Here is a 22,500-nt window from a genome sequence, read left to right as displayed (position 1 = left end):
CATTATTAGGAAGACGACATTAATTGTATGATCTTAATTATCTAAATGATTACCTCGTGCAGAGGAAACGCTGCCTCGTATGAATTGTTGCTGAGCAGCCGGTTGAGCCCTGGAACAGAACCGACACACAGAGAGAGGCTGACATTCAGGGAAACACAGACACAAACACAGCAATTATTCATGTGTTGCATCCACCATGGTGATTATTTGATGAGATAAAAAAGTGTCTTCTTATCACCATAGGAACAGAGGCTGGAGATCAAGGAGATTAAAAACACATTTTCAGAAAACGCGGCAAAACAGCAAAACAGCAAAACTGCAACAACAAAAAAACGAAACACTCTAAAATAACTTAAGCCCTCATAATATTTCGGTAATGCCAGAGTTATCCGGTTTAAACTTTAACTGCTTTCAAAAGGCTTGGTGTTCAACCGATATACTATATGTACCTAGCCCTGTGATGTTCTGGACTATAAATGACGAGCCTTTTTACTTTCAGATTCCTGAAGCTCTACTGTGTCCAGCTGTTTCTTTTTATATATTCTCTCCCAATACTATAATGGATCTTACGGTTTAAATAGTGTCTGAGGCCACCGCTAAACGACAAAATGTAAAAACAGAACGTGAAAGAAAACCTCTAATGTAGGAGCAGGAATAGGACATGGATCTGGTTTGATCAATACTACAGAAATAGCCGCTTGCTACTCTGAACAAAGCTTTAGACAGAGTTCGGGCGAAACCAGAGGCGGGCGCTTCACGGTCTGCCCATGGTGCAGGAATCCCTTCACAGGCCAATCCTTGGTGCTGCTCGCTCCACAGAATCCTGTCAACGCGACCTTTTAACGTGACATGCTCCACACGCTTTGAGCTGAGTCGTCTGAACGAGCTCCCCCCCCCCCCCTCTCTCTCTGCGTCCACATTCTCCCTCTCTCTGGGCCTCTTGTTCAGCTAAATTGGCCGAGGGATGCTGAATGTCCCGAAAAGAGCAGAAACCTGAATGAAACGGCGTGAGCGCGCAAAGCACCTGGAGACCAGAACTATTTTATAAACGCTACGTTGCAAAACAACTTCTGTGCCTCCTTTGGCTCATTCACAGGCGGCATGCGGCTCACGAGGCACAGCGGGTTGGCTGGTGACCAGAAGGTCGCAAGTTTGATTACCCGGGCTCTTCCTAGCGTGAGTGTCGAGGTGTCGCTGAGCAAGACACCCCACCCTGACTGCTCCCGACTAGCTGGCTGTCGTCTGCGTGTCTGAGACCGCCGTCGGTGTGTAAATGTGTGTATGAATGGATGAATGTGCTTGATTTGCTTGGTGGAGTTATGTCTAACGACGTAGTCGGATAAAACTTTCCTGAGCACTTGAGGAGGATACTTGGATGTGTCCTTGTTCTGAAGCGGCTTCAGCTAACTCTTTAGGATGCTTCTCTTGCTTATTTATTGGTCTGGTCGAAAACAATCGGGAACAAAACCCGGTGCAGTAGGAAGTGATTGGAATGGCTTAAGAACTACGATTGGAACACATCCCAAGGGCCACACTGATAAAATCGACTAGACACAGAAAGCTCCGGAAGGTCTTACCTATCTTGTTTTTGCTGCCCTTGTACTTGATAAATACTATACGTGTGTGTGTGTGTGTATGTGTGTGTGTGGTGTGTGTGTGTGTGTAGTGGTGGTGTGTGTGTGTGTGTGTGTGTTGTGTGTGTGTGTGTGTGTGTGTGTGTGCGTCAAAGTGTACACATGTATGCAAGCCGGTCAAATAGCAGAACAGGGCGACGATTGGACCACACCCCCAAGGGCTACAGCAATAAAATCGGCAAGGCACGGAAAGCTCCGGAAGGTCTCACCGATCTTGTTCTTGCCCTCCTCGTACTTGACCCTCTGCAGGACGTGGTGGACGATGCGGGAGCGCGTGGCGTTGTTGAAGAAGGTGTCCTTGTTGTGGATGATGAAACTGTCACCAGGGAACAAGGAGAGGCCTGAGGTGTTAAAGCTGCACTATGTGTTTTCCCATTGGTGGCCCCTAGTGGCTGGAGGGGCTGCCACAGTTCTGGATAATGCTCAGAATAAAAATGTGGTCGGCTGGGATTTTTGTCCTCTTTATTCATCAGGAATTATGGAGTGGGTGAGTCCAGTCCATTGAGTAAATAGCTGCAGTGAAAACGCTACATGGTGCAGCTTTAATATCATGATAAATACTTTACGTGTGTGTGGGTGTGTTTGTGTGCGTGGGTTGAATACTAGGGTTCAAAGAGCAAAACCGAATGGGGGGGGGGGGGGAGGGGAGGACATAAAGCCAGTAAGAATAGAAAGAGAGAACGAGAGACAGGGACAGAGAGTGAGAGAGTCACACACTATACCTATTGTATGGTGAAGGTCAAATACATTGTCATGATATTTAATAGAGAGAGTGAGAGCGAGAGAGGTATAGAGTGAGAGAGAGAGAGAGCGAGAGAGAGAGTGAGAGCCAGAGCGAGAGAGAGAGAGAGCCAGAGAGCGAGCATGTAACAGAGTAAGAGCCTGATAGAGTAGAGGCTAAGCGTCGGCCAGGACAGGCTTGAGTCCAGGGAGCAGCATATGGTGTGGATGGCAGGACTCCCAGCCCTGGGTCCAGTGATGACTGGCCCTACCTGGAGCTGAAAACACTAACCCTGTCCATGTGAACATTCCCAATTGGGACACAAATTTTGCCACGCTGAAATAAGTGCAGTTTAAACCCTGGGTCCAGGATTCCCTTCAGCAGGTAAAGCACCTGCAAGCCGAGCCATTCTTTAATAGGTCACCCAGAAGGGTTTGAGCTGGCAAGTGGTCACACCGCCCTGCCTGGCTGTTGGCTGGTGTTACCTTAGGACCCTTTAGCACCATTTAACACCTTAACTTTACAGCACTAAGAAGCACACAACTCAACAGAGCAGCTGCTGAGGACTGTAATGATCTCATGATAGAGATGGATTAACGAGCTTCTGCCTCGTTACTGATACTTTTTTGAGTTTGGTCCTTATGCATGTTTTCCAAGTTAAGTCAAGTCTTGTCCACATTGGGCCCCAAGCGGCGACTCCCTCGCAAGGTGTTGGCGTAACAACGACCACAGGAAATATCGGTCTGAACTGAACAGGGTCAACAACACAATCATCTACTACAAACGTTTGAAATCAGGGTGTCTGGCAACAGGAAGGTTGCTGGTTCAATCCCGGGCTACTCCTAGCCGAGTTTCAAGGTGTCCCTGAGCAAGGCACCTAAAGACCTCCACATGCTGCGTGGTTTGGCCGAATAGTACCCTCACACACACACACACACACACACACACACACACACACACACACACACACACACACACACACACACACACACACACACACACACACACACACACACACACACACACACACGTACGTCATGAGGCAATGTTGTGAACTGGTTTTCCATTCATACCTCTGTTCAACCGACACAATAGGTTGTCTTTACACCAAACCTACACTAGGGGGTGATTCATCACCATCACTATAGAGGGGCTGAATCACCATAGTTACGTTAAGTTAGGTTAGGTTTGGTTCAGTTAGGTTAATATAGGTTAAGCTAGGTTAAGTTATGTTACGTTAAGTTAGGTTAAATTAGGTGAGGTTAAGTGAGGTTAGGTTAAGTTAGGTGAGGTTAGGTTAAATTAGGTGAGGTTAAGTGAGGTTAAGTTAAGTTAGGTTAAGTGAGGTTAAGTTAAGATAGGTTAGGTTAAATTAGGTGAGGTTAGGGTGAGTTAGGTGAGGTTAAGTGAGGTTAAGTTAGGTGAGGTTAAGTGAGGTTAGGTTAAGTTAGGTGAGGTTAAATGAGGTTAAGTTAAATTAGGTGGGGTTAAATTAGGTTAAATTAGGTGAGGTTAAGTGAGGTTAGGTTAAGTTAGGTGAGGTTAAGTGAGGTTAAGTTCAGCTCACTGGTGGATCCTGGAGCGGCTGAAGGGGGCGGTGAAGCTCTCGTTCTCCTCCAGGTCCGGCAGGGTGTCGCTGGTGAACTTCATGGGTTTGCGTGGGAGCCAGCCGCGGACCTTGTTGATCCTCTTCTCCATCCTGCGGGGGGCGTTCAGGACAAAACACGGTTAAAGACCGCACAACTGGGTTTTTTCAGGGCAAAACACTGTTCAAAACCGCTGAACATGGTGTGTTAAGGACAAAAAATTGTTCAAATTAAAGCCAATCAAAATGGTGGATTCACGGCAAAATCATTGTTCAGAACTGCTCAACATGATGCATTCAGGACAAAACACGGTTAAAGAACACTGAACATGGTGCGTTCAGGACAAAACAGGGTCAAAACTGCTCCACATGGTGCGTTCAGGACAAAACAGGGTAATAACCGCTCCACATGGTGCGTTCAGGACAAAAACGGGGTCAAAATCGCTGAACGGGACAAAACTAGGTTCAAAACCACCCAACAGGGTGCGTTCAGGACAACACAAGAATCAAAATCGCATAACAGGGTACATTCGGGACAAAACAAGGTTCAAAACAACTCAACAGGCTGCGTTCAGGCAACACAAGGTTCTACACCACTCAACAGGGTGCGTTCAGGACAAAACACTGTTCAAAACCGTTCAATATGGTGCCTTAAGGGCAAAACACGGGTCAAAATCGCTGAACAGGGTGTGTACAGGACAAAACTGGGTTCAAAAATTGCTGAACAGGGTGCGTTCAGGATAGAAAATGGTCCAAACTGGTCAAGAGGGTGAGTACAGGACAAAACAAGGTTAAAAAACACCTAATAGGGTGCGTTCAGGACAAAACGTGTTTCAACACCGCTGAACAGGGTGTTCTGTTGAACAAATCATTAATTTAAATTAAAACGAGGACGGATGCAAAAAATGATTGCAAATCGACCGTATGACTCACCGACTCATAAACTTGTGTCTTCGGTGCATGTAAAAGATTTTCCTCCTAAAATATCGACATATAAATGAAACAACAACAAAAATCCATATTGTGTTACAATATAATTAAATGGAAGCTAATGACCAAATTCTACTATTCTATTCTAATTCTACTACTCTGATGTTTTTATATTGAGCGTCAATAAACCTTCTATCGCACTCTGATACGATAGAAGCTGAACAGCCAGGTGTAGACACACACACATGCACACACTGACGCAAACAGGCACACACATACACACACACATACAACAGAAACGTACACACACATAAATTGATGCACGCACACATGCACATATAAACAAATACACGTATGAACACGCACCAACACGTACGCACACACACACAAACTTACGCACACACACACGCACCCTCACCTGAAGGGCATGCGTATGTTCATGAGCTCGGCGTAGCGACACAGAACGTCCCACGGAGCGTGGAGCTTCAGGAAGATCACGTCGCTATTGGTAACCGAGGACTGTCACACAGACACACACACACACACACACACACACGCACGCACGCACGCACGCACGCACGCACGCACGCACGCACGCACGCACACACACAAACACACACACACACACAAGGAAAATAAGTAAATGAACATAAGACATCAAACAGGATTTCTCTCTTGGTCAGAACATTGCCTCTACTGTCGTATTATCGTTTCAAATATATAATATAATATATAATATATGCTACAATAGTATGTTGGAGAGTATGTACACAGTTACATGCACGATATATTATGTACAGAGTCTCCTCAGTAAAATATATAATATATGCTTTAATACTAAATAGTTACAGGTATAACATATTGTGTAGAGTCTCCAAAGTGAAGGTTTGAATCCTGAGTCCTTGCCTCTTTCTCCATGTGCAAACCCTCCGCACGCATGTTCCTTTCGAAAACCTCCCTCTTCTCCGATTGGTTGCTGGACTTCTTGTAAACCAGGATGTAGTCGATGCGGCACTTCCCGTCGCTGAAGCAGAGGCCGCTGGACCGGCTCCTCACGCTCTGATTGGACGCCGTCGACGCAAGGGGGTGGGGACAGACAAAAGAGCGTCGGATCAGAAATACAAATCATGGAGTGAAAGACAAGTCACTCTGTCAGACCCTCGACATTTAAGTAAAGTTGTATAAAGTTGAAAAGTTGGTTTCACGGCACTTGTGCATGAGGACATTTAGCACTTTAATCCAGAGCGTTTTATAAGTGCGCCTGAGAAAGTATTCAAACTAAATGAGAGTGACTATAGCTAAGTGCTGTGTGAAGAAGTACAGTAAAATGATACAAGGCTGAAACTCTGAAACCAGATGTTCTGCTGGCGAGAACAATGAATCTTAGTTTGTGTGAAGATAAGTCTGAAAAAGGAGGTCCCGTCCTTGGTTAATGTGTTTGAATGCTGAATTCATAACCAATATGGTTCAGTGGAGGATCCTTCACCCCCCACCTGTCCTATAGTTTCATAATGAATACTAGACACGTTTGACGCTATAATTACGAAGCTTAAGTGAAGTAAAGTAAAAATTAGCAGGTAATATAATGAGATTTAATCCAGAGACCGACACACACATTAGTTCTGGACGTTTAATCGCATTTTGATCGCGATTTCGATTTTAGAGTCAAACTATCAAGAAATTAACATGATCGATTTTTTGTTTTATAGAAAGGGCAGAACAGCTGGATACATATCTGTATATTATTTTAGATTGGAACATTTTCTTTTTGATAATTTTTGGTATTTTCCTTAGGCGAAATTTCAAAGTTCCCAGTTACAAAGTATTTTTTGGGAGAAACATGCAGAATAAATACAACCTGTTTCCAAACTCAAAAATAATCGTTTGAATAATCTTGATTTAAATATTGACCAAAATAATCGTGATTATGATTTTTCCCTTAATCGAGCACTCCTAACACACATACTTCCCTTTACCGAAAAATTTAAAAATAGATACATTTATACATTTTGACTGGCAATGAAAACCGGTCCATGATATGACTGTAGGACTAAAGGTCCATGGTGTGTCTGTAGACCTTCTTACCGGTCCACGGTGGGTCTGTAGACCCCCTAATCCAGGGGTCTCAAACTCGCGGCCCGGGGGCCAATTGAGGCCCGCGGGATGATATTTTGTGGCCCCAAAGTTTAGTGTTAGTGCGGCCCGCGTGTTGTTGTCAAACGCACACTTTTGCTGAGTGGCTTGCCACGCTTTTTTATCACTTGTGAGAGGGTGAGAGGGTGTCCCGGTTTTGCCGGGACAGTCCCAATTTTGAGTAGCGTGTCCTGAGTCCCGACAAAAGCCAAAGGACGCTAAAACGTCCCGGTTTCCACCAATCGCTATGAAATGTCCCCTGTTGTCAGCGATTACATAGCCACCGTGATCTAATTACAGCCCGATCATTCACTTAAATTTGGTCAGTTGTGCTCCTTTTTTCTGTGGAATACTTGATGTGGCCCAGCCTGGCCCAGACTCTACCTCCAGCGGCCCCCAGGTAAGTTGAGTTTGAGACCCCCTGCCCTAACCGGTCCACGGTGGGTCTGTAGACCCCCTAAGCGGTCCATGGTGGGTCTGTAGACCCAACCGGTCCACGGCGGATCTGTAGACCCCCTAACCGGACCACAGCGGGTCTATAGACCCCCTAAGCGGTCCTTGGGACTAGAGGACTGACCTCCAGGTTGGGCTCGCTGCCCGTGTGCTCGTCCAGGAGGCTGCTGTGTGTGGCGGGGTTGAGCAGCGTGGAGTCGTCCCCCGTGGAGGCGCTGCTGGGGCCCTCAGAGTGGCCCCGCTGGGGCCCCCTCTCCAGGACCACCTGCACGTCCTTCACAGCTGGAGCAGGGGGGACAGGAGGGGGGAGGGAGGGTGGTGGATGGACCCACCACGCACACACACACACGCACGCTCACATACACACACGCACGCACTCACACACACACACGCTCACACACACACACGCACGCACACACACATACACGCTCACACACACACACACACATGCACGCACGCACACACACACAACACACACACACACACACACACACACACAACACGCTCATAAACATGCACTCACACACACACACACACACACGCTCACACGCACACACTCACACACACACACACCACAAACACACAGACACACCGTGTAGGGCATTTAGCAGACGCTTTTGTCCAAATCCACTTAAGGCTGTGTGTGTCTGAATGTGCGTTTTACACACACAAACACACACTCCCCCCCCCCCACACACACACACATACACAAAAACACACCCACCCCCCCCACAAACACAAAGACCCACACACAAACACACACACCCCCTCACCGACGGGTGGGGGCTCCTGTCCGGGCGTGAGGCCCCCGTTGGGGGTCCCCCCTGCGGAGGCCTCCTCCATGATGTCGGCCCAGCCGCGGGTGAGGAAGGAGGGGCCGCGGGCGTCGGGCCCCCGGGACGAGGTGAAGGAGGAGGTGGAGGGGCGCAGGGCCGCTCGGCAGCGCTGGGGGCTCTGCCAGCGGGGGTCCGACCCATGGAGGGACAAACTCACACCTGGGGCGGACACACACACACACACACACACACACACACACACACTGTGAGGGGTCTGGAACCAATGATCGAACACCGTAGGATACAGTAGAATACAGTAGAATACAGTAGGGCTGCTCGATTATGGAAAACATCATAATCACGATTATTTCGGTTGATATTAAATTCAAGATTATTCAGATGGTTATTTTTGAGTTTGAAAACATGATTTTATTCGGCATGTCTCTCCGAAAAACACTTAAAGCCTTAAAAAAAACACAAAATGGTCAAAAAGAAAATGTTCAAATGTGAAATAATGTAGATATGTATCCAGCTGTTCTGCACTTTCTTTAAAACATGAAAAAAAAAAAAAAATGAAAAAAATCGAAAAATGTATTATATTAGTTTTCTGAACGTTTCTAAAATTAAATTCATCAACCGGCCCTAGAATATAGTACAATACACTGGAATACAGTAGATAGATAATAGTAGAACACAGAAGAATACAGTAGAATACAGTAGAATACAGTAGAATACAGAATCCACAGAGCGATTAAAACTTGGTATAAATACATTTTGGTCAACATTGCGCTTGGTTTGCCGGGGTTTATGAGTATATGGTATGCGGGACGGAGTAGTGGTTAGGGGGTTGGACCCTGAAAGGTTCTGGGTTCGATACCTCTTTAGTCTACCTGGCCAGCGGTACCTTTACTGGCCATCATTGAGCAAAACTGCCCTAATCCTCTTAGCTGATACTCAAACCCTCTGTTTTAACTGTATCTAGATTCTGTATTAGATCTGAATTCAGTCACCTTTAACAAAGCTCAACCTGGTGCCCCCCGTTGGAGTCTCCCCTCCTGGGGGGCGGGGGGGGGGGGGGGGGGGGGGGGGGGAGGGGGACCAGGCTAGTTATCCTGGTTCTGCGGTGCGGCTAACGAGCACTAATGAGCCACTTCAACGCCTGAGGGGAAGCACACCAAAGGCCCGGTAGTTCTTGGCCGGGGCTGCGTTCCTTTGTGGGACACTAGAGTGATTAAGGCCACAAAGTGCTCTGCGCTGGTGGTGGGGGGGGCACGCGTATCGACCCTCCCACGTCACGCGTCGCAGGACCGAGCGACGGAGCCAGCTCACGTCACATATTGAAAAACGACGAGGGGGATGAACGCAGGAACGGACGGATACAGACTGGTTTCACCTTGAAAGGTCGCCAGTCACTTATCTCCGGGGCGGTCGCTTAAGCTAATTGAACCCCCCTTTTTTTGGACCGCCAAGATCCCCCCCCCCCATACACACACTCCGACCTTGGAGTTGCAAGGAAGGGGTCTGTACTTAACCCCCCCCCCACACACACCGCAGCACCCTTAGAGTCCCCTTAAACGCGTCTGTCAGCCCTTAAGAGAAGTTTGACGATGCTCTGTGTTTGTGAGCGTGCCTGAAGCCACCCTGCAGAATTCTCAGTTGGTGACAGTCGAAAGCGACTCAGCGAAAAGTAAGTAAAAGTTGAAAAAAAAAATTGAATCTTTTTCTTCCTGCTGAGTCACGGTGTGGCGGGGAGGAGGACGGAGATAAGGAGTCAGGGAGAGACAGCATCTGGACCATTAATCAGCTAAACCCCCCCCCCCCCCCCCCCCCCCGGAGCATAGCAGGGAAAACTAACATTAGCTGTACGACACACACACTCTCCTCACAAACGCCCATACACAAACACAAACACACGCGCACACACACACACACACACACACACAACACACACACACAGACCCGGGCACACACGTACGCACGCACGCACACACACACTCACACACACACAAACACACACACACACACACACGGGCACGGGCACACAGGCACATATTACGCAAGTACGCACACACACACACACACACACACACACACACACACGGGCACGGGCACACAGGCACATAATTACGCAAGTACGCACACACACACACACACACACACACACACACACACACACACACACACACACACACACACACACACACACACTTTGCGTTGGCCTTGCGATTAATAACCGAACAAGCTCTTTCATCGGGCCCTGTCGGCCAATCAAAGCGGGGGAAACGGCCTCTCTTTAATCTGAATCAGCAGCTTCTTATTAATTCACACCATCCAGCTGCACAGCACATTGAGCCCCCGGCGGCACACAGGCACACCTGATCCTAATTACCTTCATTAGCCAAACCCTTTCCTCAGCTGAGGCAGGGGAGCCTCAACGGAACAGGGGCGGGGGGGGGGGGAAGGGAAGGGAACCCCAGGTTCCCCTCCCGTCCCAAAGGTACCGGGTTCAATCCCCACGTCTGTCCACCCGGCCCTCCTTGAGTCGGCTCCACTTAGGCCTCCTTAAGTCAGCTGCCCTTAGACCTCCTTAAGTCAGCTGCCCTTACCCTTAACCTAACCCCTACCTGCAAAAGACATGCATCGGAATTCAGTGTGAAACGTAAATTCCCTTTACATTTGGGGGCGTTCAGCAGACGCTTTTATCCAAAGCGACTAACAGTAAGTACATTTGTCAGAAGAAAGAGAAACATTCATATATCTCTGTCGGTACAGTAAGGATGTTCATAGAAACAAGTGCCAAGCACTAACAATCGCTAGTTTAACCCATTCCCCGTACACAACAAAGATAGCTAGGATCAGATGCTACACGATGCAAAGTATTGTTTTCAAGTGCAAGGACGTACCTCATACAATAAGTGCGTGCATTAAGTGCCGGGAAGTACAAACAAACACTAAGTATGTTAATTCCCTTTGGGAAAGAGCGTCTGAAGAACAGTGAATGGTCGCCAATGGGTGACCATTCACCATTCTTCAGTCTTTCACTCTTTCACTCATTCATACTATAAAGACCTTCCTAGTTCTCTCCGAGGGAAGACGAACGACGCGGCCGTTGTCATCCAAAACGAACGCGCTCAGCTATTTTGGTGGGCGCCCCACCTTGGAATCAGTGAAGCTTCCAGAACATATTTTATAGGCTCTCAAGTCTCCACAGCCTCTCGTTAAGCAGAAGGACTTCTTAACGATGAATAGCAGCTCGCCACCGACGTTTCGTTAAACTATCAGTATAGTGCTCGGCTGACAAATATATCAGACACGTTAAATGAGACTGCTTTTTGAGGTCTTGGGTTTAGATGACAAATACGTGTGAGTATGCGTGTGTAAGTGCGTGTGTGTGTGTGTGCCTGTGTGTGTTTATGTGTGTGTATAGGGGCACAACCGTACAAAAGTAGAAAGTGACTTTTGAGTCGTGAAACAAGTCATTAAGCAATCATTAATGAACTAAAAGTAGATAAAATCCAGAACTTTACAGTTATTATTATGCAGACCACAAAGGATACAGAGCTACGAGCGATGACGAGGTTGCACCGAGGAAAACACTTAAAGTCGCAATGACCCATGATTTGATGACTGACCACAAAGTGAATCGGACGTGGAGAACACAGAGCTGAAGCAGCAGTCTGACGGCCGAGGTTAACAGTTCGATTCTCCCACTCACACACCAGCCCCCCCAACCGCCCACGTGCAGACGGGGAGATGAAACATTATGTTTCCCCCCACGCTCTGGTCATAACATCCGGATGAAAGCCTTTCTTAGCATGAGCTGGCAAACGCTCCATACAGAGAAAGTTGAGCTGAGAGATTAACGTTGCTAATATCTCTGCTAACAGATTGGATTAAATTAGTCTCCATTCACACCGGACAATGAGGAAATCAAGGTGCAACCAAACCACATCCATAACAGAAAAAGGCAGAATAGTAATTATACGAAATAGGAGAACAATACAGATGTGTTTGGGAACAGATTGATATTATATACTTAATACAGGATGAATGATACCGCCTATGCCAGCACAACTAATTCAGGTTCCTGGGTGTAAACCAACTCCATAGTAGAGTAGGTTCTGCTATTGAGGCGTTCATAACCGGCCTGAGACATGAGTTCTACTCAGTAAACACACAGGTCTGTGCTGTTTGGAACCTAAAGACAACAGATCGGCAGAGGAGGAGGAGGAAGAGGAGGAGGAGGAGGAGCAGGAGGAGGAGGTGGAGGAGGAGGAGGATGATGAAGGAGTAGGAAAAGGAGGAAGAAGGAGGAGAAGGAGAAGGAAGGAGGAGATGGTGGAGGGGGAGGAGGAGAAGGAGAAGGAGGAGGAGTAGGAAGAGGAGAAGGAGGAGAAGAAATAAGAGAAGAATGATGGAGAAGGAGGAGGAGGATGATGAAGAAGGAGGAGGAGTAGGAAAAGGAGGAAGAAGGAGGAGAAGGAGAAGGAAGGAGGAGATGGTGGAGGGGGAGGAGGAGAAGGAGGAGGAGTAGGAAGAGGAGAAGGAATAAGAGAAGAATGATGGAGAAGGAGGAGGAGGAGGAGGAGAGGAGGAGGAGGAGGAGGAGAGGAGGAGGAGGTGGAGGAGGGTTCATGTGATGATGCGTTGCTAAGGGGGATCAGGTGTCAGCTGGCAGGATGCTTTACATCCAGGGTTCTGGATGTGTGGGTCTCCTTGGGACCAATGACCATGCCCCCTGGCTGGTTCTGCTGACCTGGGTTCCACCACACCTCTATACTTTATAGGGACGGGCCAAAACACATCAGGAAGGAACTGGACTGAACGTGACCAACACTTCGGCAGAGATGTTTGGTTTGTGACAGCACAAAGGGGTAAAGAAAAATAGGTGACATTGCTAAAAAAAAATCGCAAAATCAACCATTTTCAGCGACCTGCTATGACTAGCTTTACTTCTACGCCTGCAGGAATGACAGAGAACCCTCACCCTCTCTGTTCTCTCCCCAAAGATGTGTTTACACTCAAAGTATGACCGGAAGAAGTATTGATTTGGTTTTGGTACCGAAACCCATGTAGTGGGATGGAAATATTTCAATGATAGCCTACTGGTAACCATATACTGGTACTAAAGATAGATGTATTGAAATAGTATTTCTATCGATTGGACTGCCCTCAGCCTTCACCTTATTAGATTTCACAGACAGTCACTTATCCTACGTGTTATTAAGAACCCACTTGAGACATTAGACATGATAACACAAATACAAATTCAGTTATTATAAATGAAAAGAATGAGGTGGAAACGTCAAAGAGAGAGAGAGAGAAAGAGAGGAGAGAGAAGGAGAGAGGAGAGAGAGGAGAGAGAGGAGAGAGAGAGAGAGAGAGAGAGAAGAGAGAGATAGAGAGAGAGAGAGAGAGAGAGAGAGAGAGAGAGAGAGAGAGAGAGAGAGAGAGAGAGAGAGAGAGAGAGAGGAAAGGGTGAGAGATAATATGGATTGTGTGTGTGTGTGTATGTGTGAGTGTGTGTGTGTGTGTGTGTGAAGGTCAGACACACTGTCAGGAACTGTGCTGCAAAAAAGAGTGGTACAGAGAGAGAGGGAGAGAGAGAGAGAGAGGGAGAGGGAGAGAGAGAGAGAGAGAGAGAGAGAGAGAGAGAGAGAGAGAGAGAGAGAGAGAGAGAGAGAGAGAGCGAGAGAGAGAGGGAGAGAGACAGAGAGACAGAGAGAGAGAGAGAGAGAGCGAGAGAGAGAGGGAGAGAGACAGAGAGACAGAGAGAGAGAGAAGGATAAGATTGATATAAAGAGCAGGAGTCAAGTAGGAGGAGGAAAGTACAGAACATAAGCGAATGAGAAGACAGAGAGAGACACGGAGCGAGGGACAGACAGGCAGAGAGAGAGAGAGACAGAGAGGGAGACAGGAGCCAATCAGAGCGCGCACTGCAGTAAAAAGAGCAGGAGGAGAAACCACCACCACAACAACACCACCACAACAACACCACCACAACACCACCACCACAACAACACCACCACAACAACACCACCACAACAACACCACCACCTCACAACACCACCTCACAACACCACCCCCGACATGAGAGCCCTTGGAGTTCCTGGACACTGCGTCGACTGGTCTACCCCCCCTCATCCCACTGTCTCTCTCTCTCTCTCTCTCACTCGCTCTCTCTCCCTCTCTGTCATTCTGTCTCTCTATCCCTCCCTCTCTCTATGTCGCTCTGTCACTCTCTCTGTCACTCTCTCTGTCACTCTCTCTCTCTCCTCTCTCTCTCTCTCTCTCTCTCTCTCTCTCTATCTCTCTCTCCTCCTCGTCTCCTTCCTCCTCTCTCTCTCCTCTCTCTCTCTCTCTCTCTCATTCTCTCTTTCTCTCTCTCTCACTTACTGGATCGCCCCGGTGTGTCCGACCGTCACAACATCACGTGGATCCTGAGAAAAGATCTGTGAGAAAGGAGAAGAACCAGCGGAGGACTGGAGGCTAAAGAGCTCTGAGACACGACCAGAAATCAACTCAAAAGCTCTCCGCGGGAAGACAAGTGTTTACTAGAGAGAGGGAGGGAGAGAGAGCGTGGGGGGGGAGCGAGAGGGGGGGAGAGAGAGAGAGGGGGAGAGGGAGAGACTTGGGGAAAGAGAGAGGAGGGAGAGAGAGAGGGGCGATAGAGAAAGAGAGGGGGGGAGAGAGAGGGAGCGGGGGGGAGGGAGAGGAGGGGAGAAAGATAGAGGAACAGAGAGAGAAAGCGAGAGAGAGAGAGAGAGAGGGCGCAAGGGAGCAAGCGAGATAGAGCAAAAGAGAGAGGGGCGAGAGAGTAAAACACTGCATGGTGCTATCGGCATTCTCATTCTTCTTTTCCCATGCAGCCAATCATAGGTCCGGCCACGCTGACAGCAGCCAATCAGGGCGTCCGGGTTGGCTGCGCTGGTGCGGTTGTAGACCGCAAGGAACGACATGTCAGCTCGTCCCCCCAGTGTCTCAACGCGACACGGAGGCACTCTGAGCACTCTGACACACTCTCTCACTCTGCTCAACTGGGCATTCATCTCACACACGCGCCCGTACATGGGCGTGGGGAGGCGGAGTGATAGCAGTGCACTGCACCAGTCACGGCTGGTGAGTCGCGCTGCAGCAACGCACGTGCAGCACGATGGGAAATAAACAAAGCCCCCCCCCACCCCCCTTCCTCCTCTCTCTCTCTCTCTCTCTCTCTCTCTCTCTCTCTCTCTCTCTCTCTCTCTCTCTCTCTCTCTCGCTCGCTCTCTCTCTCTCTCTCACAGACTCACACACAGCAACACACCATCAACACCAGCACTGGGACACTGGGAGATGCAAAGCCAGAGAGTCTTTTATGCAGATATTAATTTGTGTGTGTGTGGGTTTGTGTGTGTGTGTGTGTGTGTGTGTGTGTGTGTGTGTGCGAATATGTTTGTTTGTATATCTTTGCATGTGTGAGTGTGATTATGTTTGTGTGTGTGTGTGTGTGTGTGTGTGTGTGTGTGTGTGTGTGTGTGTGTGTGTGTGTATATGTGTGTGTTTGTGTACAAGTGTATATGTACGAGTGTGTTTGTGTGTGTGTGTGTGTGCATGTGTGCGTGTGTGCGTGAACCCAACAAACGCCTAAAGTGAACGAGGAACAACGAAGACGTCGATGTATGCCGTTACTACGGCAACAGCAGAAGTCTGTTCATATCACCGGTGCGTCAATTGTATATATCTTTCATGAACGTTAAAAAATGAGCGAAATGAAAGCATATTATGAACCATCATCTAGAATGACACATCCAATATCAGGCAGTTCAGAGGCCCTGTTCAGAAGATACACATCATCACTCAACCTCTTAGTTTCTGTTCCTCAATATGAAGTGATGTTGGTGCATTATTTACCCAAGCAGAGTTTAGTGTCTGGAGGTGAGTGTGGAGGTGGAGGTGAATGTCTACTATGATACTATATAGTGGGACTGGGTATTTATGATGCTATATAGTGTGTGGCTGTATGAGGCTATATAGTATGGCTGTATGATGCTTTATATTTGGTCTGTATGATGCTTTATAGTGTGGCTGCATGATTCTATATAGTGTGGCTGTATGATGCTATATAGTGTGCCTGTATGATTCTATATAGTGTGGCTGTATGATGCTATATAGTGGGGCTATATGATGCTATATAGTGGGGCTGTATGATGCTATATAGCGTTGTCCTCAGTTGACCTTGCATCCTCCCCTCCTCTCCGGTTACCGTAGCGACCATGTCAACGCGGCGATGCTAACCCCTTAACTGGTTACCGACCAGCGGTCACTGGTTCCACTGGGGGTCGGTGGTCCTTACTGGTGTTGGTGTCGTGGAGGGTCTCCTGACTGGCACTCAGCGAGGGCAGCGGGGTGATTGACAGGGAGGCGGGACATGACAGGTGCTCGGGGTCGCCGCTGATTGGCGGGACGGAGGTGGCCTCGGAGTGGACGCAGTCGGGGCTGGGCAGCGCGCGGCCGGCGGCGGCGGGAAACGGGCTGCTCCAATGGGAGATCCCGATGGCCATCTGACCCCCGCCGTCGAAGCCTGAGGAAAGGGGGGGCGGGGGGGAGAGAGAGAGAGAGATAGAGAGAGAGAGAGAGAGAGAGAGAGAGAGAGAGAGAGAGAGAGAGGAGAGATAGAGATCAGAGAGAGAGAGAGAGAGAGAGAGAGATAGGAGGAGAGAGAGAGAGAGCAGGTAACAAGAGACAACACAGACAGCGAGACCGACAGAGACAAGAGGATGTGAGAGCGCGAGAGAGGGAGGGAGGGAGATGAAAGAGGAGAAGAGATGAGATATAGCTAGATGAGAGAGAGAGAGGAGAGAGAGAGAGAGAGAGATGTCAGATTACAATTATTTGATACAGCCTTCGATTAAAACCAACAGAGGTTCTCTCTTATTGATAAATATAAATAAATACACATATATGCTATAATGTAAAGGTCACATGTGCAGGTTGTTGTTTTGAGCTCTGGTGAGGGTTGACTTTAGGCTGATTATGTTCCCATGTTCACGCGACGCAAGGGGCTAACAGACCCCCTTACGTCCTTGCGTCCACCCCAGGGGCCGGACGTGCGCCTCCCAAAAATGGTAACCTTCCGTCGAGGCGACGCAGCAGCAAGGGCTGTGATTGGTCCACTTACTCAAACCCGACGCAGGTTCCCGACTGCGCCGAAGCGTCTGCGTGGTCATTGCGTCGTGCGAAAGCAGAACCATAATCGGCCCTTAACTTTGTATCAGTGAGATGCAGCTATGTACTCTCCACGGAGCACGGTGGAAGTACCCAGTGAACTGCTGCGTCGTAGTGCTGGTTCTTCTGCTTGGAAGCAAAACACGTCAAAAGATGCGTCCTGCATTCCATCTGAACCCCAGCAGTGTGTTCCCAACCCTGTTTCCTCCAACGATTCCTGCACTAATTAGGTTTCTTACAATGCGGTTGTTTCGGTTGGAACAGTTTGCCGCACTCTCTGCTTGGTTTCTTAAAACTCGAAAAGTGTTTATGTTGTCACATTCTATGTGGGTCAGCCTGGGTGTGTGGATTGTAACTGGAACATTTGTATCTTTATTTTTGCATTCGTCTTCCTCCGTTTACCTCTGGGAAACGATTCCCTCTATGTGGTTAAAAAAGGAAATAAAGAAACTTTTCCGAAAGGGAAAGGGACCACAAGAACTACTGCCCTCTAGTGGTCAGGGCTGGTAACACAACATAATTCACACCCATTGCACGATAGTGTCACATTGTCGCCATCGGGTTATACTGAACTCTGATTGATAAAGTGTCACATGAAAGTGGACCATTCAAATACCGGTAAACTAGTTTATTGGTTTCCGACCTTTCAGACTGACAACCATCAACACAGGAAAGGGTCTCGTTAGGGAGACCATATTACCATCTAATAGAGAGTCCATCTATTAGTGGTTTATATCAGCTTAAAGACCCAATGGGCCATGATCTACAGTCCTTATTGTTAATTAGTAATCAGTCAGAAAGCGATTGAAGCTGGTCTAGGTTGATGCTCAAAGATGAGCTGGAAGTGAACCCAGTGATCTCCACTGAACACTAGACTCTGCTCTGGTGTTCTCCACTGCCTAGTCATCTCCTGTTCCACCCCCCCCCCCCAGAGTCAGCTGAGGAGGAGGAGGAGGAGGAGGAGGAGGAGGAGGAGGAGGAGGAGGTGGAGGCCGGGGAAACCCCCCCCATCACAACATTACTGTCCACAAACGTACCTTGAAGCTCCCCACAATACCCCACCCAGCACAATTATAGGCAACATCAGCAGAGAACACACACACACGCGCGCGCAGACGCACACACACACACACACACACACACACACACACACACACACACACACACACACACACACACACACACACACACACACACACACAGGCACACCCACACACACAGACACACACGCCCGCACACGTTCACATTCACGCACACACACACACACACACACACAAATGCACACACACACACGCCCATCCACATGCACACCCACGCACACAGGTACGCTTGCACGCACACACGTTCACATCCACGCACACACATGCACACCCACACACAAAAAGACACAAACACCCACACACATGCACACCCACACACATGCACACACACACCAATGCACACAGACACACACATGCAAACACCCATGCACACCCACCATACACACAGACACACACACGCACGCACACACACACACACACACACGCACACCCACCATATACACACACACACACACACACACACACACACACACACACACACACACACACACACACACACACACACACACACACACACACACACACACACACACACACACACACACCAATCAATGCAGAGCTAGTGCACTGGCACTCGGCGCTTGGCTCTGTCCGTGCAGAGGCCGTCGTAAAGGCAAGACAAGCAGTGCATATCCACCGGTGAGATATATATACGATATATAATACATAAGATCGGCCTCGCTCCGGGGGCGCCGTTCACACACACCATGTGATGAGTCAGCACTGCAAAGTCCACAGGACTACAGAGACTGGACTACAACTCCCAGCGCTGTGAGCGGAGTCCCGAAGCCAAAGTCGTTTGTCTTCCTTCCCCGGCTCATCGCCGCCCCGACAGCACTGAGCGGGCTTTATGGGGGCCGTTGATCATAGCCGGATGGAGCCCCCTTTACGAGATAATAAAGAGTTCGGAAACGGAGGGGGGAAACGGCTGGGTTGTCTGGGCAACTCTTCGGGAAAGTCGTTATTTTTGTCGTTTAACGTATGTCTGAAAGTAGCTACTTTAGTCATTTCCCGTGCGTGTAAAAATCGCTATTTCGATGATAGGAATAGAGAAGAAAATATCAGACTTTGTATAAGTATTTATATCACATATACATACATTATCGTTAAGGTGTACAGATGAACCCATACATCGCCATACGAACAAGGACTGTTAAACGATGAAAACATAACTTCAGCCCCGCGTTTGGCTGCGGATTCACACCGTGTCAGAGACATCCCCATGACTACCAGCGACCAGCCCTAACCCCCCCCCAGGTGAGGTACACCTGGCCACGTGCACGGAGGCATAACCTTGTGGGGCGGTCGACTCCGGTCACAGCATGTTCCTCCCAGTGCTGGGGGGGGAGGGGGTTGCATTGTGTGGCGGTCATCAGAATGAAAAGTGCTGCCTATAGCTGTTCTCTGGAGAACAGCAGAGGCCTAGATAGTGTTGAGGGGAGGGCCCCACGCGCACACACACACACGCGCACACGCACACACGCCTCCTGGTGCTGTCATCATCACCACATCCAGGTCAGAGGAATTGCGCAGGTGTGCAGCCGTGCAGGTGATCTGAGGACTCTGCGCGAGGAAACTTTCAGGAGACGACACTAAGTTTGCGGAGGATAAAGTGCTAGCCCAGCTTTTGCACGTATTGTTTGTGTCCGTGTGTGTGTGTGTGTGTGTGTGTGTGCGTCCGTCCGTGTGTGCTTATTTGTGTGTGTGCGTGTGTGTGTCCGTGTCCGTCCGTCCGACCGTACGTGTGTTTCCCTCTGTGTGCGTGCGTCCGTCCATCCGTGTGTGTATGTGTGCAGGTATATGCATGTGTGTGTGAACCTGAATTCCCTTAATCAAGCAACCAAAGCGACGAACACGCCTTAGTCGCAGATAACAGAAAAAAATCAGTACGTTGCTCAGACCCGGTCGAAGCTCAAAGCAGTCCAAACCGCAGGACTATCAATGAGTCTCTGATCCCCATTGGTTTGTTCCACCTACACCTCAGCAGAACATGGGACCGGTCCAAAGGCAGACAGCCTTCACATCGTCAGATAGAGCTCTCCACACGACCGGACAGACGGACGGAAGATCGAACAAACTGGTACACAGGAAAACTGACACATAGGCAGAATCCAGCCGACACAGAGCAGACGACACACAGCCTTTCCAACCCAGTCTGTCAACCCCGCCGAACCCGTACAGCGCCGTATGCATCCTCATGTCATAAATACATCACAGAGTAATCGAGTGGTGTATCTTTTTCTTTAACTCAAGAGGACGCAAGTAACTGTGACATACAGTTCAGTCGGCCTTGTTTTATTCTCTCTGCAAGGAGAGAAGAATAGAGACATATGGATGTATAGGAGAGGGGGGGAGGGAGAGAGAGAGAAAGAGAGGAAGAGAGAGGGAGAGAGAGAGAGGAAGAGAGAGAGAGAGAGAGAGAGAGAGAGAGAGAGAGAGAGAGAGAGAGAGAGAGAGAGAGAGAGAGAGAGAGAGTTGGGGTGTCTCCAGGTGTGTACTGACCGATGGTGATCTGACTGACACAGCTGTAGAAGGTTCCTGTGGAGGCGTTGTAGCTGCCGCTGCTGAGCTCACGGTCTGAGAGAGAGAGAGAGAGAGAGAGAGAGAGAGAGAGAGCGAGAGAGAGAGAGCGAGAGAGAGAGAGAGAGAGAGAGAGAGAGAGAGAGAGAGGGAGAGAGAGAGAGAGAAAGTGGGAGAGAGAGAGAGAGAGAGAGAGAGAGAGAGAGAGAGAGAGAGAGAGAGAGAGAGAAAGAGATTAAAGCAAAGGGTTGTAGCAGCGAGAGTGTGTGTATGGATGTATTTTTGTGTGTGTGTTTATTTATTTATGCAAAAAAAGGATTTTAAATCAATAATATACCATAGAAGTTGGGTTTTCCATGCCAGAAAGGAGGGCTTTGGCATTACGTTAGCTGACATCAGCCTTTGAGATACATATGTTTGTATTTTTCCACCGAGTTCTTTGGCCGTACACCGTACTATACATTTACAATGCAGTCAACGAGGCCCTGCTTTACTCCGGGAACGGAGCAGGACGGTTCACGGAGAGAGGAGACGATTCGAGCAAGGTCGTTTTATACATTAACTTCAGGCCTGCAAAGTACGAGACTTAATTTGGAACTTCAAATCGTCAGGAGAGCGCAAGGTCAAGGCTGTCATCTCTCCCGCAAGCGAAGGGAAGTACAGCAGACCCACATGCCCGGTCGCACATGCTTCATCATCGTGTTACAAACCCCAATTGACATGACAGGAGCCCGCGTCCCTGAAACCGCTGACCGCCCTCTGATTCCTTAGAGAGTGCAAGATGTTGTTGTTTTTGTGTTGTTAATGCCGGGAAACAAATTGTCCGCCAAGTGAGCATTTTCTCGTCTCAAATATGCGGGAATCGACCGCGGGGCCGGCCAGAGAAACGACCACCGCAGCAGATCTGACAGACTGATCCGTGGCCGGGAGCTCTTTCTGAAAGGCCCTGGCTGGGGTTTTTTGGGGCGATGGTGGAGGAGAAGGAGGAGGAGGAGGAGGGGAGAGACCTTAGTGAGTTGGTGCTGCCCTTCCTCACTGCCTCGTGGGAAGGGTTGAACAAAGAATCCCGTTTTAGCGTCTCTCTAGATAGTTGATGCTGGTTGACCGTTGTCATTGTTGAAGTTTTAAGACGTGTGTATAAATGGTGTCGAAGCAGAGTTGTTGTCTTGGTCTATGTGATGGGGCCCTCGATGGAACCAGACCTCATTTGTAGAATCCTCGCCTAAGCACTTAAATTAAATACGATTCCCTTTAATCAAATGAGTGTTTCTACTTGACGCCGAAAATAATCAGTAACTTCCATCCCTTTCACACGCACACACGCGCGCACACACACGCACACACACACACACCCACACACACACAAAAACACACACGCGCCACAAGATTGACTGCTTTGTGCACTGTTCAGTATTTGCCATAGCTGTGACACAGACTGTAATGA

The 22,500-nt window shown here is 48.7% G+C and overlaps 1 protein-coding gene across 1 annotated transcript in view; it reads right to left on the bottom strand.

Moving 5' to 3' along the window:
* LOC130380491 (anoctamin-4-like) overlaps positions 1-22,500 on the bottom strand; it is a 51,690-nt gene that overhangs the window by 28,837 nt on the left and 353 nt on the right. The window contains exons 2-11 of the mRNA XM_056587716.1: positions 21,039-21,113; positions 16,565-16,792; positions 8,230-8,451; positions 7,581-7,738; positions 5,777-5,929; positions 5,289-5,389; positions 4,874-4,918; positions 3,923-4,054; positions 1,844-1,950; positions 54-109 (exon numbers count right to left, since the gene is read on the bottom strand). Of these exons, the coding sequence (XP_056443691.1) occupies positions 54-109; positions 1,844-1,950; positions 3,923-4,054; positions 4,874-4,918; positions 5,289-5,389; positions 5,777-5,929; positions 7,581-7,738; positions 8,230-8,451; positions 16,565-16,792; positions 21,039-21,113 (1,277 nt within the window). The remainder of the gene's footprint in view (positions 1-53; positions 110-1,843; positions 1,951-3,922; positions 4,055-4,873; positions 4,919-5,288; positions 5,390-5,776; positions 5,930-7,580; positions 7,739-8,229; positions 8,452-16,564; positions 16,793-21,038; positions 21,114-22,500) is intronic.

The sequence above is a fragment of the Gadus chalcogrammus genome, chromosome 4, assembly GCF_026213295.1.
Source record: "Gadus chalcogrammus isolate NIFS_2021 chromosome 4, NIFS_Gcha_1.0, whole genome shotgun sequence".
Taxonomy (NCBI): domain Eukaryota; kingdom Metazoa; phylum Chordata; class Actinopteri; order Gadiformes; family Gadidae; genus Gadus; species Gadus chalcogrammus.
This window is presented reverse-complemented; position numbering and strand designations above follow the sequence as displayed.